This window comes from Mirounga angustirostris, unplaced genomic scaffold (assembly GCF_029215605.1).
Source record: "Mirounga angustirostris isolate CCGP_5_RB_7025 unplaced genomic scaffold, mMirAng1.0.hap1 SCAF_6, whole genome shotgun sequence".
In the NCBI taxonomy this organism is placed as follows: Eukaryota; Metazoa; Chordata; class Mammalia; order Carnivora; family Phocidae; genus Mirounga; species Mirounga angustirostris.
In genome coordinates this window covers 142,587,781-142,614,958 of record NW_026991714.1, presented here as the reverse complement: position 1 = coordinate 142,614,958, position 27,178 = coordinate 142,587,781, and the positions used below count along the sequence as shown (strand labels likewise).

General features: G+C 40.2%; 1 protein-coding gene across 3 annotated transcripts in view; it reads left to right on the top strand.

The window, feature by feature from the left end:
• Positions 1 to 1,823: 1,823 nt before the first annotated feature.
• Positions 1,824 to 27,178, top strand: part of CACUL1 (CDK2 associated cullin domain 1) — an 85,943-nt gene continuing 60,588 nt past the window's right edge. For 2 of the 3 annotated variants that reach the window (XM_064595327.1, XM_054508424.2), the window contains exon 1: positions 1,824 to 2,487. In XM_064595327.1, the coding sequence (XP_064451397.1) occupies positions 2,121 to 2,487 (367 nt within the window). In that variant the 5' untranslated portion in view covers positions 1,824 to 2,120. The remainder of the gene's footprint in view (positions 2,488 to 27,178) is intronic. The other variant, XM_045878947.3, reaches the window with a different exon arrangement.

Sequence of the window (27,178 nt, the reverse complement as noted above, 5' to 3'; positions counted from 1 at the left end):
ATTTGAGTGGGAATGTGGCTCCATCACTCCAGTCTCTGCTTCTGGCGTCACATTACCTCCTGTTTTGTCTTCTTACATCTCCCGCTGCCTTTCTCTTAGGAGGACACTTGTCATTGGTTTTATGGCCCACTTGGCTAATCCGGGAACCTCTCATCTCAAGAGCTTTAATGACACCTGCAAAGACCCTGTTTCTAAAATAAAGTAAGATTCACAGGTTCCAGGGATTAGGACACAGATATATCTTTTTGGGGGCTACTATTCAACCCACTGCAATCTATTAGACAGAGATGTGAAAATCACCTGCCACGACGGTAGCCTGCTCTTCCTTGTACTTTCACGAACTTTTGCTTCATATATTTTGTGACCATGTTATTAGAGATATATTTATGATTTGTATCTTCCTTGTGTATTGAATATTTTATTAGGTAGAAACCTCTTTACCTCCAGTCACAGCCACCCACCCACCTATATAAAAGTCTCTTGATGATGAACTATCGGTTGACGTTTGTCTATAAAAGATTGTAATTTGTTTTCCTTTTCCACCCTCTTTTTTTTCTGGGCACAGAATTCTAAGGTTACATTTTTTCCACCCTTAGCATTTTGCTCAATTATCTCTCACTTAAGAAAATATTCCAAAAATTTCCCAGGGCCAGAGAATTAGTGTAGTTCCAGGCTCATGTAATTAAAAACATGCATTGCTTCAAAAAATATGTGCCACTAATATGTGGGAGCACTGTCTAGAATTAAATCATTGTTAAGTGACTGGTAAACAGTTGCATTAAGTATAGCACTGAATACAGTTGGGAAAACATACGTAGAGAAGCCCAAATAAATGTGGACACTGAAGTACACCCGAGATAATGATTTTTCAGCAGCTGAAGTGATTTTTCACATTAATCACACATCTGTGGAAATAAAGATTCATTATCTGCCAGAGTAAATAATAACAGGTTTTTCTAGTCAACTTTATCACCAGTAGCTAGAATGAGCTATAAACACAATAAAAATAACATTTGTTCTCCTGTAACATACTATTGCCATAATTTGAGAATGCAGAGAAATTAAAGAAATTATAATATAGTTACATAACCTCTCCTTTTTGCCCCCCCCCCCCAGGACTCTCACACATAATCTCAAATTTGTAGTCAGATTTGTTGAACACTGTGTGAAGCCTGGCATTTAAAAATTTAAAATTCCTGGCCTCGGTGTATAGAGAAGTTAAGGAACTTGAAAAAAAAAGTCCATGAATAGCTCAAACGCCTTTTTTTTTTTTTTTAAGCCACCTTGCTATGTTTCGGTTTTTATTCTTGGTTTCGAAGGTTTCGGTAGTATGGGCTGAGAGGCCCACCAGCAGACCCATCAAGGGCCCCCTAGGGCAGTCCCACCCTTTTATAATGTGCGAACCCAGGCCTCTTGTGGCCTCTTAGCTCCGTGTCAACCAAAGGCCGGGGCCGCGAGACCCTGTGCGGTACGAAGATCCAGTAAACGCGGCGGGCGTAAGAAAACCACCACAGAGACGGGAACCTGTACCACAGCGAACGCCAGAGGCTCTGGGGCGCATCTCCAGGAACGGGCCAGATTCCGGTCGCCCTGGTAACCAGACACAGAACGCGCGTGCGCAAACTCCCTTGTCACGTGGGGCCGGACCGGGGGCGGGATCGACGCCCGCCCCTCCGGGCCCGGGGCCCCTCCTCTCTCAGCGCGGGGCCAGCGGAGGCGAGCCAAACCTTTGCCCTTTTGCGTGGGGGTGACTCACCGCTCCTGCCCCTTTTTGCTTTGCTTTCTCCTGGCTCGTTCCTCGCACCACGTGCCCTCCTGGCCGCTCCCCCAGCCACCCTTTCCAACCGCCTGTTGGAAGTTGCTGTAAAATGTCGTGAGGGGCGCTGCCGCTTTACGGCTGCCTCTCCCAGGCTAGAGCCCGGGAGCGCCCACCGCCGTCAGCCCTGTCTCTGAGAGTCGGGCCGGCGGAGACGGAGAGACCCGGCGCGCCGCTCCCCTCCCCGCCGCGCCCGTGCCGGCCCCCGGCGATGTGAGCTCGAGGAGGCTGCGGTGCCCCCTGGCCCGGGGTTGAGACGGGCGGCAGGTGCCTGTGAGGCGGGCGGGTGCTGGGGGCCTGCAGGATGGAGGAAAGCATGGAAGAGGAGGAGTGGGGCAGCTACGTGGCGATGATGGACGACCAGAACCACAACAACTGGGAGGCCGCGGTGGACGGCTTCCGGCAGCCCCCGCCACCGCCGCCGCCCCCCTCGTCGATCCCAGCCCCTGCGCGAGAGCCGCCGGGGGGGCAGCTGCTGGCGGTGCCCGCGGCCTCGGTGGACAGGAAAGGCCCCAAGGAGGGGCTCTCGATGGGGCCGCCACCACCGCCGGAGGCCAATGGGGTGATCATGATGTTGAAGAGCTGCGACACGGCCGCCGCTGTGGCCAAGGCGGCCCCCGCCCCCACCCCCAGCTCCACCATCAACATCAACACCTCCACCTCCAAGTTCTGTGAGTCCAGCCTCTCCCCAGCAGCCTTGGCTTTTCTCCTCCCCACCCGGACGCCGAATCCACCCTTCTCGGCCAGCCCCGCTTCCTTTGTTTCAGGCCTGGGTCTCTCCTCCCCTCCCCGCCCCCCCCCCCCCCTTGGTGTCTGCGGCCAGCGCCGGAGCGGCCCTGGCTTCTTGGGTTACCTGGCCTAGAGAAGCAGCCTGGTGTGCACACAGCCCCAAGTTCTCCTGCAAATGCGATCTTTATCACAGCTGGCTATCTCGCAACATGAAGAAGCTCTTCTCCGTTCCCCCTTCAAAGTTTCGCCTTCAGACGTGAGGGGAAAATAAGGCCTTCTGAGTTTCGTTAGGGAGAGTCTTTTTTTTTTTTTTTTTTTTGGTAACCAGATTGAACTCTTGTCAATTGTGTTCTTGTGCTTTTAGCTAGTCTGCGTTAAACAACTCAGGAATTAGAAAGTTGACCAATGTCTACATCTCGTTCTTTCCCTTCTTCAGCGTACACCTTCTGCGTCCTGATAGGGAAATGTAGGAGTAGTTTCTTCGGTAACACCAATGCGGTGGGAACGACATCCGTTTTGAAGCTAATAACGTATACAATTACTTTTCAAAGCCTACACTCATAAGAATAAGCCATTTAGCATGTGTCCAAATCCAAGATTATGTTGAATGTTGAACTTTATGTTAGTGGTCTGCCTTCCCTTAATGTTCAATTGCGAGCAGAAAGATTGAAGACCAAAATCTGTTTTGTAATCCCAAACTGCCCCTAACCAGGAGGTATGCTTCTATAGCTAGGGAAAAAAAGTGCTTTTGCTTTGAGTGGGTTTATTTGGAGGTGGTGGTAGTGGTGAAAAGTGACCATGGCAGCCAGATTTTACTCTCCTATTAATAACTGCAGGTTTTGAATAGCATCTGGTAAAGCAACTGGAGATTTCATTTCTAGTTACTAATTTTATCAAGCGGTACCAGTAATTGTCCAATTAGCTGTGCAGAGAAAATATCTGCCTTGATTCAGATGTACAGTTACAGCTTTACACTTTAATTTTTTTGGTGGGGACCAGCACATAATATCATTTATTTGCCTTCAAGATAAAGCTTTGGTCAAGGACTTTCATGTGTAGGTATGGTTGGTAAGAATCGGATATGATTTTTTTTTTTTTTGTATCATGCATATGTGAGAATAATATAGTTTGTATATTGAAGTCTATATATAGTGAAACCAGGCCTTGGACAGAGTGGCCAGGTGACTTATCTAAATGCTGACAGAAGCTTGTTTTAGTGTTTATATGGTTCATTTGAAGAGTTCAGAAAACACCATCAAATTAAGAGCAGAAACCAGTGAAATTAGGAACAAAAGATTTGCTGAACCAAAAGATTGTTCTTTGAAGATTAATAAGCTAGACCTCTGATAAGATTGATCAAGAAAAAAGATGCAAATATAAGACTGTTGAATTTCAGAACTGTACCTCTGAAACAAATAATGCAATATATGTTAAGAAAAAAAAAAAGAAGAAGGTAGCGGGAGGGGAAGAATGAAGCAGGGGAAATCGGAGGGGTAGACGAACCATGAGAGACGATGGACTCTGAAAAACAAACTGAGGGTTCTAGAGGGGAGGGGGGTGGGAGGATGGGTTAGCCTGGTGATGGGTATTGAGGAGGGCACATTCTGCATGGAGCACTGGGTGTTATGCACAAACAATGAATCATGGAACACTACATCTAAAACTAATGATGTAATGTATGGGGATTAACATAAGAATAAAAATAAAAAAAAAAGATGCAAATATAATTAAGGGAAAATGGGAAATAACTACAAGCACGAGACTTTTTTTAAATTTTTTATATTTTTAAAGATTTTATTTATTTATTTGACAGAGAGAGACACAGCAAGAGAGGGAACACAAGCAGGGGGAGTGGGAGAGGGAGAAGCAGGCTTCCCTCGGAGCAGGGAGCCCGACACGGGGCTCGATCCCAGGACCCTGGGATCATGACCTGAGCGGAAGGCAGACGCTTAATGGCTGAGCCATCCAGGTGCCCCAAGCATGAGAATTTTAAAAAAGAATTTTATGAACTATAGGTTAATAAATATGAGAGCCTAGATGAAAAGTATAAATTCTTAGAAAAATACAAACTGAAAGTTGGTGTCAGAAGAAATGGATGGCTTGAATTAATATTTAACAAACTGAAATGGTAAAGACCTCCACTTTCAAAAACTGGGCTGAGATCAGTGAGTTGCTTTGAACTTTAACAATTCCTTTTTACAAGTTGTTCTGGGAAATAGGGAAATAAAAAGATGCCTAGCTCAATTTATAAAGTTAGTGAAATCTTGATTTTAAACCTAGGTAGGGACGATAGGAGAAAATTATAGATGTGTTTCAGTTATTAGCATAGATATGAAATCCTACTTCATGTCTGTGTTAAATCATGATCCATGGAGTTTAAGAATGTAGATATGATTCAACATCTGTTTACTATTAATGTAATTTATCACATTAGTAGGCTAAAGGAGAAAAATCATGATTATCTTGATATTATAAAAACATTCAATAAGATCAACAACTATATATGATAAAAACTCTTAGCAAGCTTGGAATATGAGGTAACCAGATCAAGGTCATTACCAAAAACCTACAGCAAATAATAATACTTAATGGAGAAATTTTAGATGCATTCACTTTAAGATCAGTAACAAGGATGCCCTCTATCACTGTTGTTTAACACGGTAAGAAAAGTCCTGGCTAACACTACAAAGGGAAAAAATAAATATAAGGATATGAAGGGAAGCATAAAAACTCATTATTTGCAGATATTATCACTTATCTAGAAGAACCATTAGAATCCAGAGAAACGGGCGCCTGGGTGGCTCAGATGGTTAAAGCGTCTGCCTTCGGCTCAGGTCATGATCTCAGGGTCCTGGGATCGAGTCCCGCATCGGGCTTCCTGCTCCTTGGGAGCCTGCTTCTCCCTCTGCCTCTCTCTCTCTGTCTCTCATGAATAAATAAATAAAAATCTTTAAAAAAAAAAAAAAAAAAAGAATCCAGAGAAACTATTAGAACTAGTAAGAGTTTAGCAGGGTTACAGGTAGATCAAACTACAAAAATTAGTAGCATTTACTACACTAGCAATAACCAACTAGGAAAGGTAATCAAAAGTAAATATTGTAATAAATAAAAACATCAAAACTGTAAAGTCTCTAGGAATTAACACAAGAGTACATGAGAACTTTAAGAAGAAAACTTTAAAACTTTAATAAGGAACTAGAAGAGGATCTAAATAAGGAAAAACTTTCCACGTTCTTGGGATATGTTTGTTTATTATTATGAGGGTCATTTTTCTCCATTTTGATCTATAAATTTGATTAAATTGCCATCAAGATTCTAGTTGGTTTGTCGGACAAACAGTAACCTAAATCTCAAATTCATATGGCAGATGGGATAAAGTTTGTGAATAGCTAAAGCAATCTTTAATATTTGTTTTGGTGGAGCTTGCCTTATCAGAAATTAAGATACTGTTTCAAGACTGTAGTAATAAAAACTGTAGTGTCAGTGCATGAACAGAAAAATAGACTTGGGGAACAAATTAGAGAGCAGAGCCTTGCCCATATGTGTTCAGGAACTTAAGGGTGGCATCATAAATCACTGGAGAAAGGAGTCATGTTAGGAAGAGTGGCTCACTATATGGAGAAAAAACAAACCTTACGCTTTAGAAAGGATGGGTTATGGATAAATTAAAAAGACCTAAATGTAAGAGAAATTATAAAATTAATGGAAGACATTATTGAAGAAGCTCTTTCCTAAGGGAAAAGGAAGCTTCAAAAATTTATAAAGGTAAAAAATGACTTCGATTATATAAAAACTAAAGATTTTCATTCAGTGAAAGACAAAGAATGAGAAGGTATTTGCAGTGCCCAAATTGATAAGGGATTAATGATAAGGGATTAATATGTAGACTAGACAAGGAACTACATATCAATAGAAAGAGGGCAGCAACCTCTGTAGAAAAATAGTCAAAGGATATTAATGAGTAGGTTACAGAATAGTAAATCTTAACGTGCATAGAAAGAGGTGTTTGGAATTATTAAATAATCAGAGACAGGAAAATTAGAAGAGTAATAGTGTCTTTTCCCACCTGTTAGGTTGGCAAAAAGTAGAAAGCTGGATGGCACCAAGTGTGGGTGGGGATACAGGATTTGCTGGTTGAACTAACAATGTAGTGGACCTGTGAGGTGTTGAGATGCCCACACTCTGTGGACCAAATAATGAAAGATAGCTGGAATATTGATGAAGCCCTGAGCTATGACAGTCAAAGTGTATTTCTGGACTGTAAGATGAAAACAGCTTCCGGTGGTCTGCTTTTGGAATAGGTAAAAAGAAAGCATTTGTTAGCTTGATGGATGCATACGAGGTGCCAGGGATTGTGTTGATTTGTCCCAGTAGAGACTATATCTGGAACAACTACAATTGGAGTCACCACTTCATTTGGTTTACTCTAACCCATAGTCATTCTCGAAGATCCAAGTCCTCTCCACTGGCTAGTGAAACAGAATGTCCTAACAATCCCCATCCCACTATCTTTTAAGTCTTTCTTGTTGGTATTGTCCTCCAGTTTCCACAGAGATGTGCTGTTGCTTTGGATTTATTATTTTGTTAGAAAGGAGCACATCTAGGGGATTTTACTTGGCCTTTTTTTTTTTTTTTAAACACTTGGCCCTTCTTATGCTGATAACCCTTACTCCATAGTTTAGGGAGCCTTTAACTGTGTTCAAGAACACAGGATGGGTCCATGGATTCATTGGGTCCACTGTGAGATGAATCGGAGCCAAAACACTTCTTTCTTCATATGACATCACAGCTCTTGATCTGACTGGTTTACCACAGTGATCTCCTGGTCCTTAAAGGTTAGCATGGGCTTAGAGCCAGTGTTGAGTAACCCCTAAAAAGCCCAAGTGATTCTGTTTCCCACATGCACTGTCTCCTTGATGAAAAGCTGCATGTTCTCTCGGAAAGGCTAGGAGGAAGACTTCAGGTATGCTCTTGATGCAATGTTGTAGGGTCCTGCCTCGGTAGAACCCATTGTCTCCTTTTTTCCCAGGGGCTCTGTGTCTTTGAACAAGCTCAGCCTGTGTATAGGTGACATGCCATAATTCTTAACATTGTGGCCACTTAAGTCAGGCCTCAGATTGATAAACCTAGGGTTTTTTTTGTTTTTGTTTTCTTTTTTCCTTCTCATCAAGTATACTGCCCACCTGTTTTTCCTTAGGACACCATGGTTAGCCACCACCAGAGATCCAAACCATTCTGATGACAGGTCTGGCCCTCTTGCTTGCCTATTATAACCATACCTACTTTTTATCTGAGGATTAAGTGCTTCTACTTATCCTTTGTCACTCTGGGAATCCCACTATCCCATTGAAATCAGGGAGCCCCCTCTAAAGGCAGTATTGGCCATCTTTAACCCAGAACTGCAAAGGACAGCCACCACAGCAGTTTTCAAGGAAATCAGTACATCCTTCACCAATATATTTAATTCCTTGAGGAAGGGTCTTGGAGAACATTTACGTGTGTGTGTGTGTGTGTGTGTGTGTTGGATGTGATAAACACACTCAAACATTCTTCATAAGTCTGGATTGATTCATTCTGCATACTAAGGAATATCTGGTGTTCCAACCACTTCTTCCCTCCCTCTTCCTCTTCATTCTCATTCTCTTCTTCCTCTTCTTCCTTTTTGTCCATTTCCTTCTTTCTCATACACCTTTTTCCCTTTCTCTTCCATTTATATTCAGTAAATTGTACCCATTTGAGGCATAACATTTTATCTAGGATTTGAGCAAGCTAAAAGCTAGTCTGTTACTGTTACTACTGGATGCTGGCAGAAGCAGGAGACTCCTGGATCAGAGAAAGAAGTATGTTATTCATGGCACAGTAAATAGTGTGAAAGTCAGCATATTTGCATAGGTTTCCCTTTCCCCAAGTCTCCCAGAGGCAAGACAGTATGGCCAAGATAGATGCTCCCTCACTGGGTTTGTGTTGCAGCTGAAGAATGTTGAACTTGGGGAATCCACTGCTTTTCTAGAAAGCAGTAAGTGAGCTTGCTCTTTGTTCAGGGGAAGACATTACCTTGTCTTTCAAGGTTACCAGCTATAGAATGGCTCAAGTTCAAGAGCAGTTGGTCTGGGCCTTGCAATCTTAGCACACTCAGCAAGACATGTAGGAGTGCAAGAAGCCCAAGGAAGACTCTCTCCACTAGTAACCACTAAAACAATCAATAGAACATTTTCACCACTAAAATACTTTTTATGCTTCTTTGCTTTCAGTACTCCTGCCCCTAGCCCCTCTGCTTTCTGCTACTAGGTTTTCTTATAAATGGTATCATACAGTCTGTATTATTTTATGCTTGGCTTCTTCACCTTGTTTTTTAGATTCCTACATGTTCTTGCATGTTCCTGCTTTTTAGGGCTGAGTTCTGTTTTTTGGGGGGATACCACAAATTGTTTGTTCATCTGCTGGTGATCATTTGGGTTGTCTTCAGTTTGGGTTATTATGAATAAAGCTGTTATGAACCATCATGTAGGTTTTGTGTAGACATAGGTTTTCATACAAATACCTGTAAGTGGGATTGCTTGGTCATATATTAGCTGTATGTTTAACTTCATGAGAAACTGCAGCCTGTTTTTCAGAACGGTCGTATCATTGTACAGTCCTGTTAGGAATGTGTAAAAGTTCCAGTGCTCCACATACTTACTGATATTTATACTGGGTACATTTCACATTCTTGGTATTATAAGGTTTCTTTGTTTGTTTTAATTTTAGCCACTTTAGACGGAGAATAGTAATATCTCATTGTGGTTTTATTTTGCATTTCCCTTTTACACATGCCATTGGCTTTTTTCATGTGCTTATTTCCCTTTAATGTAATTTTGTGAGAATCTCTTTAAGTTTTTCTTGGGTTGTTTGTCTTATTGCAAGAATTCATCATTAATTTTAGGTACATATTCTGTGAGATACTATGTATTGTGATTGTTATCTCTGTGACAATGTCCTATGAAGAATGGAAGTTTTAAATTTTGATGAAGTCTGACATCAATTTTTCTTCTATGGTTTGTACTTTTTTTATCCTAAGAAATATCCTAAGAAATTCTTCACAGTCAGGGAGACTTTTTTTTTTTAATTTTTTTTAAAGATTTTATTTATTTATTTGAGAGAGAGAATGAGATAGAGAGAGCATGAGAGGGGGGAGGGTCAGAGGGAGAAGCAGACTCCCTGCTGAGCAGGGAGCCCGATGCGGGACTCGATCCCGGGACTCCAGGATCATGACCTGAGCCGAAGGCAGTCGCTTAACCAACTGAGCCACCCAGGCACCCCACAGGGAGATTTTTTTTTTCCTGTATTTTATTTTAGAAATCTTATGGTTTTAGCTTTTACGTTTTAGATCTAAGTTGTGAGTTAATAACTGTGTGTAGTATAGGGATTGAAGTTCTTTTTTTTCCTTTTATATGGATATCCAGTTGTTTCAGCACCCTTTATTGAGAAGATTATCCTTTCCTCACTGAGTTACTTTGGCAACTTTGTTGAAAAATAACTGACCATATATGTAGTGGGTCTGAGTTCCATTAATCTGTTCTTTGGTGTATCATATTTAGGATTGTTGAATCTTCTTAATGAATTGGTTGGTTGATCATTATAGAATGTCTGTCTTTATCTTTGGTAATATTCCTTACTCTGAAGGATGCTTTTTTTTTTTTTTTTTTGATAAGCCATTCCCATTGTTTTATTTTTTTTTCAAGATTATTATTTGAACAATATATCTTTTCCTATTTTATTTTAACCTTTCTGTGTATTTAAAGTGCATTTCTTGTATACAGCCTATGGTTTTATTTTGCTTTTTTAATTCTAGTCTGACAACCTCTGCCTTTTTTTTTTTTAAAGATTTTATTTATTTTGAGAGAGAGTGCAAGTGCATGCACAAGTTGGGGGAGGGGCAGAGGGAGAGAGAGGGAGACTCTCAAGCAGGCCTCATACTCCGTGTGGAGCCTGAGGGGAGTTTGATCCCATGACCCTGAGATCATGACCCGAGCTGAAATCAAGAGTTGGATGCTTAACCAACTGAGCTACCCAGGTGTCCCAACCTCTGCTTTTTAATTGGAGCATTTAGACCATTTACATTTAATGTAATTAACAATGTGGTAGGGTTTAAATCTACCGTCTTCTGATTTGTTTTCTCTTTGTCCCCTCTGTTCTTTTGTTTTTCTTAAATTTCCTCTTTTCCTGTCTTCTTTTTCATTATTTTTTATGATTCATGTATGTCTTCATTTTGGTTTATTATCATGCCTTTTTTTTTTTTTTGCCTTTTTTTAGTTCTTATTTTAGTATTTACAATATGAAAATTAAGCATGTCACAACGTGCCTTCAAGTATTAGACCACTTCACATATAATGTAACAATCTTACCAGTATACTTCATTTCTCCCTCCTGTCCTTTATGCTGTGTTGCCATTGTCCTAATCGTACTTCTACTTATAACACACATCAAATATAAGTTATTAAGTTTGCCTAAAACATCCATTTATCTTTAAAAAAAATTTAGGTGAAATTCATGTAACATAAAATTCACCATTTTAAAGTGAACCATTCAGTGGCATCTAGTACATTCACAGCGTTGTGCAACCATCCCTTTATCTGGTTCCAAAGCATTTTCATCACCATAAAATAACATCTGGTACCTGTTAAGCAGTTATTCTCCATTCCTCCCTTCCCCAGCCTTTGGCATCCAGCAACTTGCTTTCTGTCCCTATGGATACACCTATTCTGGACATTTCATATGAATGGAATCATGTAATATATGAAATTTGTCTTAAATAATCAAAAACTGGACAATAATTCTTTTTTGTTTGCTCAGATAGTTACTGTTTCTGTCACTCTTTATTCCTTTGTTTGGACCCAAGTTTCCACCTCTTATTTTTCTTCTGTCTTGAGAACTTAACATTAATATTTCTTACAGGGCAGTCCTTTTGTTCTTGAATTCAGCTTCTGTTAGTCTGCAAAAGTATTTTACTTTCATTTTCTAAGGATATTTTTGCTGGATATAGAATTCTAGATGGACAGTCTTTATTTTGTTTTGTTTTTGTTTTTCAACACTTTAAAGATGCCTTTCCATTGTCTCTGGCCTTATTTCTTATAAAACATGTCCGTATAGTCTTATCTTTGTTCCTCTCTCTAACTTGTCCTTTTTTTCTGGCTGCTCTTAGGATTTTCATTTATGGCTTAAGTTTTCAGCAGTTTGATTGTTATGTTCCTTGGGGTAGTGTTTCTTTATGTTTATTCTTTTTATTGTACATTGAGCTTCTTGGATTTGTAAGGTTTTAGAATTTGTCAAATTTGGAACATTATCGTTCATTATATAATAAATAATGATATAAAAATATATCATATATTATAATTACATTAATACATATTTATAATTATGTAATTATAACAATATTATAATTATATATAATTAAAAAAAATTTACCACTCACCCCTTAGTTACACATATGTTAGACCACTTGTTATTGTACCCTAAATCACTAAGGTTCTGTTAATTATCTTTTTCAGTTTTTTTCCCTCTCCCTGTGCCTCAGTTCAGATAGTTCCCATTGCTGTGTCTTCCTTGGTATCTAATCTGCTCTGTTAATCTTGCTTTTATTTAGCAGGAGTTCCAGCTGTTCTTAATGTAGGCCGTCATTGAGTCTAGATTTCTGTCAAGTTAACTGAGCAAACTGTTATAACCATATCTAGTTGCTTGAGGTAGTACAGTAAATAATCTTTAGTAAGTGTATTCCTTTTGATAACTTAAGTCTTATCTAAAGTTGTTTCGTTCTTATCCAGTAACCCTAGAATCTCATCCCACCTGCATTCTCTAGGTTTCTGTCAACATAAGGTGTTAAAGTCTTCGGAAGTCTTAAAGTCTTCCAAAGTCTGTAGTTTTTTTGGAATGTAAGCTGTCTCCTGTTGGTTTAGATTTGGTACTTGTTCCCCGGGAGAATCTGATTTGGTTGGAGGTTTAGGGGCAGTGAGGGCTGCTTGCAGGTAAGGCATGAGGATATCTGCATTCCCTCATTAGGTTTCAGGAAATGTCATGACAGAGTCTTCACTTAGGTAAAGACTAGCCTCATGTTGTGGAGGAGGGGTACTTCTTAGGCAGGGAAGGCTCAGTGACTTTTGTGAGGTCAGGGTTCCCAGATGATCAGACTCCACCAAGCTGGTCCCATTTCAAGTCTCAAGGTCCTACTGTTCCACAACCAGTATCCTTTCACTTAAAAGATTTGTCTAAGCTTTGAATTACTTTTGTATGGCAGTTGTATAGCTTGCAGGATCATTCTGTTTCTGACTTTTGGAGCTATATCAACCCTGTGCCTATAAGAACTAAGAGATTCTTTTATGACAGTCACAGATACTCTTTGGTCTTTGTTCGTTGAGCTAATCTTTTTTTTTTTTTTTTAAGATTTTTATTTATTTGTTTGACAGAGAGAGACAGCGAGAGAGGGAATACAAGCAGTGGGAGTGGTGGGAGAGGGAGAAGCAGGCTTCCTGCTGAGCAGGGAGCCTGAAACGGGGCTCGATCCCAGGACCCTGGGATCATGACCCGAGCTGAAGGCAGACGCTTAACGACTGAGCCACCCAGGAGCCCCTGTCCTGGCATTTCACCTCTAAATGCTGTCTGCCATGTACTGTTGCATTATGTTATCTGATGTTGGCACTGTCATCATTGCCTCTAAATCCAACTAGATTGGAAAACCAAGCCAGCTTCCTGGCTTTTGAGAATGCGTCTTGTCACTGCTTCAGTACTTTATCGATTATAGTTCAGTGCAAGAAATCACTCTAGATATCCAAAGCAAGAAGATAATTTAATACCGGAAATTAGGTCCTTTAAACATTTTGAAAGGTTGGAGGTGCAGAAGTCAGTGAGGCTGCTCCATTAAAGCTGAGGGAGGGCAGGCTCCCTCCACTGCTGTGCCACCACCATCCTTTAGTCATCAAAGCTGCCTCCCTCGTCCCTGAAGTGGATCACCAGACACTGGAACTTGGAGTTTGGATGTCACAAACTCACCTGTCTCTAGTTTTACTTGCCAGAATCACCAGCAGCAATAATATGTCCTTTGCCTCACTTTGACCTTGCAAATTTCACTCAAATGTGTCTTACTGGTGGAATCTAATTTGGGACGTGTAATTATTTAGTTCAGCTTTCCATTCTACATTGGTTAGCTTTCTGTGACAGTAACTCCCAAATCTCAGGAGGTTATGGGGCAACGCAGGTTTATTCTTGTTCATGTTACATTCGTGGCTGACAGTTGCATGTGGCTTTTCACATGTCATCTCATTGTCAAGAGCAGCTCTTTTCTGGGTCCTGTCACTCTTGGCAGAGGCAAACAGAAGAGTGGACAGAAGCACTAAATGGCTTTTAAAGCTTTTGCTCAGATGTAACACATGTTACATCTGCTCATATTGCAAATATATTAAACAGAATAGAATGGTTCCCTGTCACGATGTATTGGGGATGGAGGCAGGTGGGACTGGGGTATGATAATAAAAAGCAATGAGTGGATAGAGACAGGGAGGGTGGGGAGGGATCTTAACTGATACTGTGCCATGATCTCAGGAAAATTACTCACCCAGTATACCAAAAGTTTCTCTTCTTCAGAGGGACAAAAGCTTTACGGGATTTTAAATTGAATTCAGAGAAATTATTCTGTTTTTTTTTTAAATTAATGATTAAAAAATGTGTTAAAGTTGACTTTTGAATTAAATGAAAGTGTTTACTGATTTTGGTAAATCCTGCCCTTTACATCTGCCAGTTTCCAGATTGGCTGATCCTTTTACAAGTGTATCAGTTAATGCATTCAGGTCTTAAAATATGCACTGTTTGTAGCATCTGTGGTTGTTGTTTGGAATCTTCTTGCCTTCCAGCTTAGTGGAGTTGTGCTGCAGTAAGTGGCACTATGATATTGATTGATAGGCTGAATTTCAGGGTCTCATTGGGAATCTTGTCTTGCCACTTTTTGACATGTATTGTACAAAGTGACATTGGTGAAGCTATAAGAGAAAGCCACTGTAATGTTTCTGTAAGGCCCAGTCCCAAATCCCTAAAGGAAATGAATGCTCTTACTTCCTCTTTAAACTGTAACTCTGTGAGTTGTAGACCATATGTAATCACATGGTAAACTGTTAAATCCATATAAAAATTGTGGATAGCCTTTTGTAACATGTTAGCAGGACAAACTGGCCTTCTGTTTTTCTTTCTACTTCTGTAGTCATTTGGCTATTAACCTCTATAGATAGAGTTATAGATCCATAATTTGTAGTTGCAGTTGTGCTGACCAGACATCTGAATGGCATTTTATCCAACAAATATTTATTTCGGGTCTTCTGTATGCCGGGGTATTATTTTAGCCTTCGGTGATAAGACAGAGTTTAGTGTGGGAGATGACAGATAATTATGATGTTATGATTAAATGCTGTAATAAAGCTATGTAAGTACATGGTAGAGGAAAAAGAGAATCTTTATGAAAATGAATAAAAGTTTGTCAGAATGGGGGCCCCTGGGTGGCACAGTGGGTCGGGCCTTAGGCTCTTGGTTTCAGCTCTGGTCGCAACCTCAGGGTGGTGGGATTGGGCCCCACGTCCAGCTCCCTGCAGAGTCTGCTGAGGTTTCTCTCTCCCTCTGCCCAACCCTGCACTCTCTCTTTCAAATAAATAAATCTTAAAAAAAAAAAAAGTTTGCGGGTGCCTGGGTGGCTCAGTTGTTAAGCGTCTGCCTTCAGCTCAGGTCATAGTCCCAGGGTACTGGGATTGAGCCCCACATCAGGCTCCTTGCTCAGCGGGGAGCCTGCTTCTTCCTCTGCCCTCCCCCTGCTTGTGTTCCCTCTCCTGCTGTGTCTCTCTCTGTCAAATAAATAAAATCTAAAAAAAAAAAAAAAAAGACACACACACACACACACAGCCCTACCTATACTTATCCCAGATCTATATCCTCCCTCCTTCATCCCCAAATTTTGTAGACTCTAGTCCCCAAATATTTCCAAAATCTGAAACATGATTGCTTCCAATGCTTTATTTGTTCAGGTCATCATCTCTTGTCTGGACTACAACAATTACAGCCCCCTTGATCCCAGGACCCTGGAATCATGACCTGAGCCGAAGGCAGACGCTTAACGACTGAGCCACCCAGGCGCCCCTGTGTGTGTCTTTTTTAAGGTCTATGGAATAGTAACGTAGAGAGGTCTAGTGGGCAGTTGGTGAACTCTGAGCTTTCTTATTCCCTGTGCCTTAGAATATTTATTGGAAATACTGAAACAAAAATTTCATTTCACTAGATTTTTTTCTCTCTTTCTGAGGATTTGAAATTCACCAAACTCTTTGGCCTTAAAACAACACAAAACTTTGTTTTTGTTAAAATACAGGTTCATAATTCAAAACTGTATGAAAAGATATATAATGAGAATCAGTGGTTCCCTCCTCTGCCCCTTCCCATTCCTGGACCTATAACCCAGAGTCAGTCACTTAGCATTCATTTAGCTGTTTCTTCTAGTATTTATCCACACACTTCAGTGTGTTAATGTTATTGCTTGATTTATCACTTTTATATGATCTGTTGGCTTCAGGTTATTAACATGAGGTTTTAGTTCTCTTATACCTCTACCTACCTTACCCCTTCAATTCTTTTAATACCACAATTTTTCATTCAACTAATAAACCACCTTTACATTATGACTATGTAAATATTCACCAAAAGGCCAGGAGTGCACTCAGATTCCTTTTTCTTTCACATAGATCTTTATTATTAGTTGCTTTGTTTATACTTACATCATTTTTGTTAAGCGTATTTTTAAAACTTTTCAATGGCTTCATCAGATCCACCATCTGTCACTGGTGTTTTAAAAATGCCCAATTAATCTGTATTTTCTTTTTGTCTGCTTGTGAAGCTGTTAATCTTGTTTCTGTTTATTCCTTAGGGCTACTGCACAGTTGCCTTGCAGGGGCTTCCCAAATAGTTGGAATGATTGTTACTCGACGTCTTCCTTTTTATTGTTTTTCCGTGTGTGTGTGTGTGTGTGTGTGTGTGTGTGTAGAACATATCTTCTAGTAGTTTCCTGAGAAAATGTGTGTATATAATAAAGTTTCAGGTTTTCTCTGTCTAAAAATTCTGTCTTCACCCTTAATTGACAGCTTGGGTCTAGAATTATTAACTGAAAACAACTTTTCCTTGGAATTTTTCAAGTGCTGCTTCATTGACTTTAAGCTTGCAGTATTATATTGGAGAATTCAGGTGCCATTTTAATTTTTGGTCTTTCGTATGTGACCTTTTTTCCCCTTGAAAAAATTTCTGGGATATTTTCTTATATTAATGTGTCAATATTTTTCTCCCTTTACATTTTTTCTATTCCTTTTTTCTGGAATTATGGGTTGTCAGGTGTTGAATTCCCTGTTTTTGTTTTCTGTCAACTACTTTTTGCTATATCCTCTTAATGTTTGGGGAGAATTTCTTGATATTCTGTTGTTTTTTTTTTAACAGCTGCTATATTTTTATTTTAAGAGCATTTGGATTGCTTTTTCATGGAAGTGCCTTTAATTTTTATCTTAATCTCTTCAAGGATAATAATTACAGGGTTTTTTTTCAAGTTTTTAAAATTCTCTTAATTATCTATCTTTTCAGTTTTTTTTTTTTAAAGATTTTATTTATTTACTTGACAGAGAGATAGCTAGAGCAGGAACACAAGCAGGGGGAGTGGGAGAGGGAGAAGCAGGCTTTCTGCTGAGCAGGGAGCCTGATGTGGGGCTTGATCCCAGGACCCTGGGATCATGACCTGAGCCAAAGGCAGACGCTTAACGACTGAGACACCCAGGCGCCCCTATCTTTTCAGTTTTTGTTTTGATTTCTCATGTCCAAAACTTTCTACAAATCTTGGTGATCCATAGCCGTCTATTTATATAAAACCGAAAAAGGCTAATTGTGGTAGTTCTGTGTTTACAAGGGGCCTTACCAAGTGTAAGTGTTGGCCTTCACTTTAGGCTAATTAGATGCAGAGCTGCTGTTTTGTTGGGGAATTGTCAAATGTTAGTATGGGAAAGTCCTTTCTCTGGCTCTGTTCATTTTCTCTAGGGGAAGATCTTTCATCCTGGGAGAATGGTGGGGGTAGTAGCTAAATGGAACAGGAAGTAAAGTACATTTTTCCTGGTCCATGGCATTCTAGAATTTATGATGAGCAGGATTAGATGTTTGAGTGTTCCTTACATTGACTTTCAGCTTTTACTTAATCCATCAGCTCTGTGTTTCATACAGACATGCTTGTGCATGTGCCCCCTCCGCCCTTCATATATCTGTGTCTCAGAGTCCCAGGCTTGTATCTTTCAGTTTCTGCACAGATTAACCCTTTTCTTTTTACTGTTTTGTCTACAGATTTGCAGCCAATCTTCACCTCCCCTCCGGGCCCCCCATTCTCTGCCTCTAACCCACACTCATGTATCCTGTCTTCAAGCCCTGAACTTCTGGATCCTGCAGGGCAAGATTAGCTCACTTATTGGTGCTTCCACCTCAGCACACACTGCCTTGTACTACTATTTCAAAGTTAAACTTTCCTGGTCTTAATGCCATGGAGAGATTGACTTGTAGGAAATCAACAACAGACTTTTAAAACTATGGCACACTTACACTTAGCATGATTTACACCTCTGTATTCAGTTGAGCAGATACTTTATGAATATTATGAGATTTTGGATTAGCTGGAGTTAGAACTAGAATAGATGATAGCCCTTGCCCTTTTCATATGTACTATCATAACGTGTTCATTTTAGGAAGTGTGTTACAATCTCAAGTGTGATGTTTTAGTTGTAGAATAATGTTGTGTGGTAACTCTCCTAAAGGTATATGGACTTCAGTCTTGCTGTAGGCCACTGCAGATGGTTTTCGGAGATAGTAGTGATGAAGGATGTTTATGCCATTACGTTTTGTGAAATTGAGAAATGTGTGGATTTTTAAGCAGTAAAACAGTAATTAAATGTATTTCCTATACAAATTTTAGAGTGTTTTGAGGAAAGAAACATGTTATTTGAAGTAAGACAAAGCAGGTTATATAGTTTCACACAGTATGTTACAAGCCTTTTGTGGACTAAAATGTTTTCCTTTTGGGGATGATAGGATAGGATGGGGTGGGAAGCACAGAATCCTTAAACAATGAGTTAATGAGGACATATGAAATAAAAATAAGATACTAGTGTTATCTAATTGCTTATGTGAATGTAACTTCATTTTTACATGGAATGATTTCTTAATGATCATAGTAGACATTTTATATTGTCCATAGTATTTAATTGATTTTAATCGAATTAAACCACAAACTCTAAACTTCCTGAACAAACAAATACCTGAAGCATGCAACTTTGAAAATGTTTTTGCCTACTTCAGAAGCAGTTGCTTCATTAGGACTTAACATAAGCTGCCCTCCTCTATTGGCAAATGGAAATACACCTGAGTAGTAGGGTTTTTTTTTCCCTCCTAATAAGGAAAAGGATATTTAAAGTATTTGGTAACCCCTTTTATTTATTTTTTTATTAACATATAATGTATTATTTGTTTCAGGGGTATAGGTCTGTGATTCATCAGTCTTACACAATTCACAGCACTTACCATAACACATACCCTCCCCAGTGTCCATCACCCATCCACCCCATCCCTCCCACCCCCCTCCACTCCAGCAGCCCTCAGTTTGTTTCCTGAGATTAAGAGTCTCTTATGATTTGTCTCCCTCTGGTTTTGTCTTGTTTCATTTTTCCCTCCCTTCCCCTATGATCCTGTCTTGTGTCTCAGATTCCTCATATCAGTGAGATCATATGATTGTCTTTCTCTGATTGACTTATTTCGCTTAGCATAATACCTTCTAGTTCCACCCACATAATGACAAATAGCAAGATTTTTTTTTTTGATGGCTGCATAATATTCCATCGTGTATATATACCACATCTTCTTTATCCATTCATCTGCTGATGGACATCTAGGCTCCTTCCATAGTTTGGCTATTGTGGACATTGCTGCTATAAACATTGGGGTGCACATGCCCTTTTGGATCACTACTTTTGTATCTTTGGGGTAAAATACCCAGTAGTGCAATTGCTGGGTCGTAGGGTAGCTCTATTTTCAACTTTTTGAGGAACCTCCATACTGTTTTCCAGAGTGGCTGCGCCAGCTTGCATTCCCACCAACAGTATAGGAGGGTTCCCCTTTCTCCACATCCTCGCCAATATCCTTTGTTTCCTGACTTGTTAATTTTAGCCATTCTGACTGGTGTATGTTGGTATCTTATTGAAGTTTTGATTTGTATTTCCCTGATGCCGAGCGATGTTGAGCACTTTTTCATGTGTCTGTTGGCCATTTGGCTGTCTTTGCAAAGATGTCTGTTCATGTCTTCTGCCCATTTCTTTCTTTTTTTTTTTTTTTTTAAGAGTTTATTTATTTATTTGACAGAGAGAGACAGAGGAAACACAAGCAGGGGGAGCGGAAGAGGTAGAAGCAGGCTCCCTGCTGAGCAGGAAGTCCGATGCGGGACTCGATCTCAGGACCCTGGGATCACAACCTGAGCCAAAGGCAGACGTCTAACGACTGAGCCACCCAGGTGCCCCTTCTGCCCATTTCTTGATAGGATTATTTTTTCTTTGGGTGTGGAGTTTAATAAGTTATTTATAGATTTTGGATACTAGCCCTTTATCTGATAAGTCATTTGCAGGTATCTTCTTCCATTCTGTCAGTTGTCTTTTGGTTTTGTTGACTCTTTCCTTTGCTGTGCAAAAGCTTTTTATTGTGAGGAAGTCCCAATAGTTCATTTTTGCCCTTGCTTCCCTTGCCTTCGGCAATGTTTCTAGGAAGAAGTTGCTGCGGCTGAGGTCAAAGAGGTTGCTGCCTGTGTTCTCCTCAAGGATTTTGATGGATTCCTGTCTCACATTAGGTCTTTCATCCATTTTGAGTGTATTTTTTTGTGTGGTGTAAGGAAATGGTCCAGTTCATTCTTCTGCATGTGGCTGTCCAATTTTCCCAACATCATTTGTTGAAGGGACTGTCTTTTTTCCATTGGACATTCTTTCCTGCTTTGTCGAAGATTAGTTAACCGTAGAGTTGAGGGTCCATTTCTGGGCTCTCTATTCTGTTCCATTGGTCTATGTGTCTGTTTTTGTGCCAGTACCATACTGTCTTGATGATGACAGCTTTGTTAAAGAGCATGAAGTCTGGAATTGTGATGCCACACAATTTGCTTTTCTTTTTCATCATTCCTCTGGCTATTCGGGGTCTTTTTTGGTTCCATACAAATTTTAGGATTATTTATTCCATTTCTTTGAAAAAAGCTGATGGTATTTTGATAGGGATTGCATTAAATGTGTAGATTGCTCTAGGTAGCATTGACATTTTCACAATATTTGTTCTTCCAATCCATGAGCATGGAACATTTTTCCATTTCTTTGTGTCTTCCTCAATTTCTTTCATGAGTATTCTATAGTTACTGAGTACAGATTCTTTGCCTCTTTGGTTAGATTTAGTCCTAGGTATCTTAGAGTTTTGGGTGCAATTGTAAATGGGATCGACTCCTTAATTTCTCTTTCTTCTGTCTTGTTGTTGGTGTATAGAAATGCAACTGATTTCTGTGCATTGATTTTATATCCTGCCACTTTGCTGAATTCCTGTATGAGTTCTAGCAGTTTTGGGGTGGAGTCTTTTGGTTTTCCATATAAAGTATCATATCATCTGCAGAGAGTGAGTTTGACTTCTTTTCCGATTCGGTTGCCTTTTACTTCTTTTGTCATCTGATTGCTGAGGCTAGGACTTCTAGCACTATGTTGAATAGCAGTGGTGATAGTGGATATCCCTGCCATGTTCCTGACCTTTGGGGAAAAGCTCTCAGTTTTTCCCCATTGAGAATGATACTCGCTGTGGGTTTTTCATACATGGCTTTTATGATATTGAGGTATGTACCTTCTATCCCTGCGCTCTGAAGAGTTTTAATCAAGAGAGGATGCTGTACTTTGTCAAATGCTTTTTCTGCATCTATTGAGAGGATCATATGGTTCTTGTTCTTTCTTTTGTTAATGTATTGCATCACATTGATTTGCGGATGTTGAATCAACCTTGCAGCCCAGGAATAAATCCCACTTGGTTATGGTGAATAATCCTTTGAATGTACTGTTGGATCCTATTGGCTAGTATTTTGGTGAGAATTTTTGCATCCATGTTCATCAGGAATATTGGTCTGTAATTCTCTTTTTTGATGGGGTCTTTGTCTGGTTTTGGGATCAAGGTAATGCTTGCCTCGTAAAATGAGTTTGGAAGTTTTCTTTCCATTTCTGTTTTTTGGAACAGTTTCAGAAGAATAGTTAATCTTCTTTAAATGTTTGGTAGAATTCCTCTGGGAAGCCATCTGGCCTTGGGCTCTTGTTTGTTGGGAGATTTTTGATTACTGCTTCAATTTCCTTAGTGGTTATGGGTCTGTTCAGGTTTTCTATTTCTTCCTGGTTCCGTTCTGGTAGTTTATACATCTCTAGGAATGCATCCATTTCCTCCAGATTGTCTAATTTGCTGGCATATAGTTGCTCATAATATGTTATTATAATTGTATTTTTTTGGTGTTGGTTGTGATGTCTCCTCTTTTTTTTTTTTTTTTTAAAGATTCATTTCAGACACAGAGATACAGAGAGAGAAAGAGAGAGAGCATGAGCAGGGGGAGAGGCGGAGGGAGAGGGAGAGCAGCCTCCCCGCTGAGCCAGGAGCCCAATGTGGGGCTCGATCCCAGTACCCTGGGATCAGGACCTGAGCTGAAGGCAGATGCCCAACCATCTGAGCCACCCAGGCACCCCAGTGATGTCTCCTCTTTCATTCATGATTTTGTTTATTTGGGTCCTTTCTCTTTTCTTTTTGATAAGTCTGGCCATGGGTTTACCAATCTTAATTAATTCTTTCAAAGAACCAGCTCCTAGTTTCATTGATCTGTTCTACTGTTCTTTTGGTTTCTATTTCATTGATTTCTGCTCTGATCTTTATTATTTCTCTTCTCCTGCTGGGTTTAGGCTTTATTTGGTGTTCTTTCTCCGGCTCCTTTAGGTGTAGGGTTAGGTTGTGTATTTGAGACCTTTCTTGTTTCTTGAGAAAGGCTTGTATTGCTATATACTCTCCTTTTAGGACCGCCTTTGCTGCATCCCAAAGATTTGAACAGTTGTGTTTTCATTTTCATTTGTTTCCATCAATTTTTTAAATTCTTCTTTACTTTCCTGGTTGACCCATTCATTCTTTAGTAGGATGCTCTTTAGCCTCCATGTATTTGAGTTCTTTCTGACTTTCCTCTTGTTTCAAAGCATTGTGGTCTGAAAATATACAGGGAATGATCCAAATCTTTTGGTACCGGTTGAGACCTGATTTGTGACCCAGGATGTGATCTATTCTGGAGAATGTTCCATGGGCACTAGAGAAGAATGTGTATTCTGTTGCTTTGGGATGGAATGTTCTGAATGTATCTGTGAGGTCCATCTGGTCCAGTGTGTCATTTAAAGCCTTTATTTCCTTGTTGATGTTTTGCTTAGATGATCTGTCCATGTCATTGAGGGGGATGTTAAAGTCCCCTACTATTACTGTATTATTGTCTATGTGTTTCTTTGCCTTTGTTATTAATTGGCTTATATAATTGGCTGCTCCCGTGTTAGGGCCATAGATATTTGAAATTATTAGATCTTCTTGTTGGATAGACCCTTTAAGTATGATATAGTGTCCTTCCTTATCTCTTATTATAGTCTTTGGTTTAAAATCTAATTTGTCTGATAAAAGGATTGCCACCCCAGCTTTCTTTTGATGTCCATTAGCATGGTAAATGGTTTTCCAACCCCTCACTTTCAATCTGGAGGTATCTTTGCATCTAAAATGAGTCTCTTGCAGACAGCATATCTATGGGTCTTGCTTTATTTAATCCAATCTGATACCCTTTGTCTTTTGATTGGGGGCATTTAGCCCATTTACATTCAGGGTAACTATTGAAAGATATGAATTCAGTGCCATTGTATTGCCTGTAAGGTTACTGTATATTGTCTGTGTTCCTTTCTGGTCTATGTTACTTTTAGGCACTCTCTTTACTTAGAGGATCCCTTCCAATATTTTTTGTAGGGTTGGTTTGGTGTTCGCAAATTCTTTTAGTTTTTGTTTGTCCTGGAAGCTTTTTATCTCTCCTTCTATTTTTGGTGACAGCCTAGCTGGATATAGTATTCTTGGCTGCATGTTTTTCTCGTTTAGTGCTCTGAATATATCATGCCAGTCCTTTCTGGCCTGCCAGGTCTCTGTGGATACGTCTGCTGCCAATCTAATGCTTTTACCGTTGTAGGTTACAGACCTCTTGTCCCGAGTTGCTTTCAGGATTTTCTCTTTGTCTCTGAGACTTGTAAGTTTTACTATTAGATGTCAGGGTGTTGACCTGTTTTTATTGATTTTGAGGGGTGTTCTCTGTGCCTCCTGGATTTTGATGCCTGTTTCCTTCCTCTAATTAGGGAAGTTATCCACTATAATTTGCTCCAATATACCTTCTGCCCCTCTCTCTTTTTCTTTTTCTTCTGGGATCCCAATTATTCTAATATTGTTTTGTTTTATGGTATCACTTATCTCTTGAATTCTCCTCCCGTGATCCAGTAGTTGTTTATCTCTTTCTCAGCTTCCTTATTCTCCATCATTTGGTCTTCTATATCACTAATTCTCTCTTCTGCCTCATTTATCTTGCAGTTAGAGCCTCCATTTTTTATTGCACCTCATTAATAGCCTTTTTGATTTTGACGTGGTTAGATTTTAGTTCTTTTATTTCTCCAGAAAGGGATACTCTAGTATCTTCTATGCTTTTTTCAAGCCCAGCTAGTATCTTTATCATTGTCATTCTGAACTCTGGTTCTGACATCTTACCTAATGTCTGAATTGATTAGGTCCCTGGCAGTCGGTACTGCCTTTTGTTCTTTTTTTTTGAGGTGAGTTTTTCCATTTTGTCATTTTGTCCAGAGAATAGATGAATGAGAGAACAAAATGCTAGAAGGGTAACAACGACCCCAGAAAAATATACACTAAACAAATCAGAAGAGACCTGAAACTGGGGGGAAAAGAGAGGGGGGAAAAAAAAGAAGAGAATATGATCAGACTGGTGAATAGAACAGAGCCACACACGAGATTTTGGGTATATTTCGGTCTGTTAGAAGAAACTGCCTCCCAGAATTTTAAAGAAAGAAAAACTTACATATATACAAAAATAAGGATAAGTACAATGAAGGGATGGAGTATGATTGTAAAGTTGAGAATTAAAAAAGATTTTAAAAAAAGGAATTGACAAGACGTTGGTTGGAAAAGGAAAGAAGAAAAATTAAAGAAAATTTAAAAAATTAACTTTGAAAGACTAAAGAATCATGGGAAAAAAGCCATGAATTCTATGTCCTGTATTCCCATAGCGCTGGGGTTTTGCCGTTCTCATTGACCGGTAAACTTGGTCTTGGCTGGCCGTTCTTGCTGATCTTCTGGGGGAGGGGCCTGTTGCCGTAGTTCTCAAATATCTTTGCCTGACGCGGAAATGCACCGCCCTTGCCAGGGGCAGGGCTAAGTAATCTGCTTGGGTTTGCTCTCCGTAGCTTTTGTTCCCTGAAAGCTTTCCCTACAGCTTTGGAGGATGAGAATGAAAATGGCAGCCTCCCAATCTCTGGCCCTGGGGAGCCAAGAACTTGGGGCCTCCCTCCTCAGTGAGCCCCCAGAGGAAAGCAGTCAGTCACCCCTGTCTCCCCAGTCTCTGTTGGCACTCTGTGCTCACCCAGCCTGTGACTGAGCGTTTCTGTCTCTGGTACACGACCCCATTTGGAGTCTCCAAACCCAGCAGATTCCCGCACTGCTCCTCCCGGGGGAAGAAGGGGAGTCTCCCCGGATCTGTCGCTTGTTAGGTCCCTGCTGGAAGAGCAGTGGCCCGACTGTGCTGCGGATCACGGTTTATGGCAACCCCGAGCTGAGAGCCCACTCCTCAGCTCCATCTCTGTATCCCGCTTCCCCGCTCCAATACCTTGGAGCTCTACTGCACTCAGGCACCCCTGGTCTTTCTGTGACCCCAAGGGTCCTGCGACCACACTGTCTCAGCGAGGGTTCCACCCCCAGCTTAGCCACTGGAGCAACGTCCCTCATCGGAGCCGACTTCTAAAAGTTCTAATTTTGTGCTCTGCTGCTCTATCACTTGCGGGTATTGGCTGATGGAGGCTCCCTCCCCTGCCATCTGTCTTCCCGAATATCGACTCAGATTCACTTCTCCGCACGTCCTACCTTCCAGAAAGTGGTCGCTTTTCTGTTCATAGAATTGCTGCTATTCTTTTCTTTGATCTCCAGTTCAGTTTGTAGGTGTTCAGAGTGGTTTGATAGCTATCTAGCTGAATTCCTGGGACCATATGAAATTTAGGTCTCCTACTCCTCTGCCATCTTGCTCTTCCTCCTTACTATTTTTTTTTTTTTTAATCGCAAGTTCTCTTAGGAACAACTAAGTATTACTATCTCTTGTCAGTATCAAGTTATTTTCCTTTTGAGAGAAATAAGTAATTGGATTTTTTTTTTAGTTAACACCCCATTTATTAGAATATACTACCTTGTTCTGATTCTGATTCTTCTGTTTTACTCTATTCCTTTTCTTCATTCCCAAAGGCTTCCCCCCATCCCCCAGACTTTGTTCTTGGCCTTCAGCTTCTCTCTGTCCGTTATTTGAAAGGGTTGTCATCCTCTTGTGCTGTAGAGAATAGAGCATTCTGCCAGGTCGTAATGTTTTGGACAACACAAGTTTACTAGATTGTTACTGATGGATGGACACAGGGTGGCAACAAGAAGTCAATTTTTTTTTCTGAGATCCCATATACTAGCCAGAGTTAAATAGAAAACCCAGAGCTTTTTGTCCTAGTCCATTCTTTTATCTTATCTAGTTGTAATTAATTATAGTTAATCTAAAAAGTCATTGTGTTTGAAACATAATTTGGCCTCTTAAATTTGGCTTAATCATTTAATTCATAATTGCTTTTGCTGTATTCTTAAGGAGTCAATTCTGAATGAAGGCAGTATTCTTGGTGGGGAGAAAGGGATGTGAAAGAGTAGAACTTTAGCGCGCCTGGGTGGCTCAGTTGGTTGGGTGGCTGCCTTCGGCTCAGGTCATGATCCTGGAGTCCCAGGATCGAGTCCCACATTGGGCTCCCTGCTCAGCAGGGAGTCTGCTTCTCCCTCTCCCGCTCCCCCCTCTTGTGCTCTGTCTCTAAAATAAATAAATAAAATTTAAAAAAAAAAAAAAAGAAAGAGTAGAACTTTAAGGAGTCTTTGATACAAAAACAGTTCCTTGTTGTTCCTTTAAAATTTTTCTTTGATACATTTACACCTTTATTCAACTCTCCAAGTTGTTCAGAACAGACAAACCATGTGCTAGCATCAAGAACAGAACACACCTGTGATCCTGGCTGTCCTGTGTTTCTCAGACTTGAGCAGGTTTAAGAATCACCTGGAGGGCTTGGTAAACAGATTCCTGTACTGTGAATCACTCCAGGCTCCTCCCCAGGTTTCTGTTTTCAGTAGTTTTAGGTTAGGGCCTGGCATTTGGCATTTACAACAAGTTTCCAGGTGATGCTGATGCTGTTCTGGATATCCTCATATTTGAGAACCACT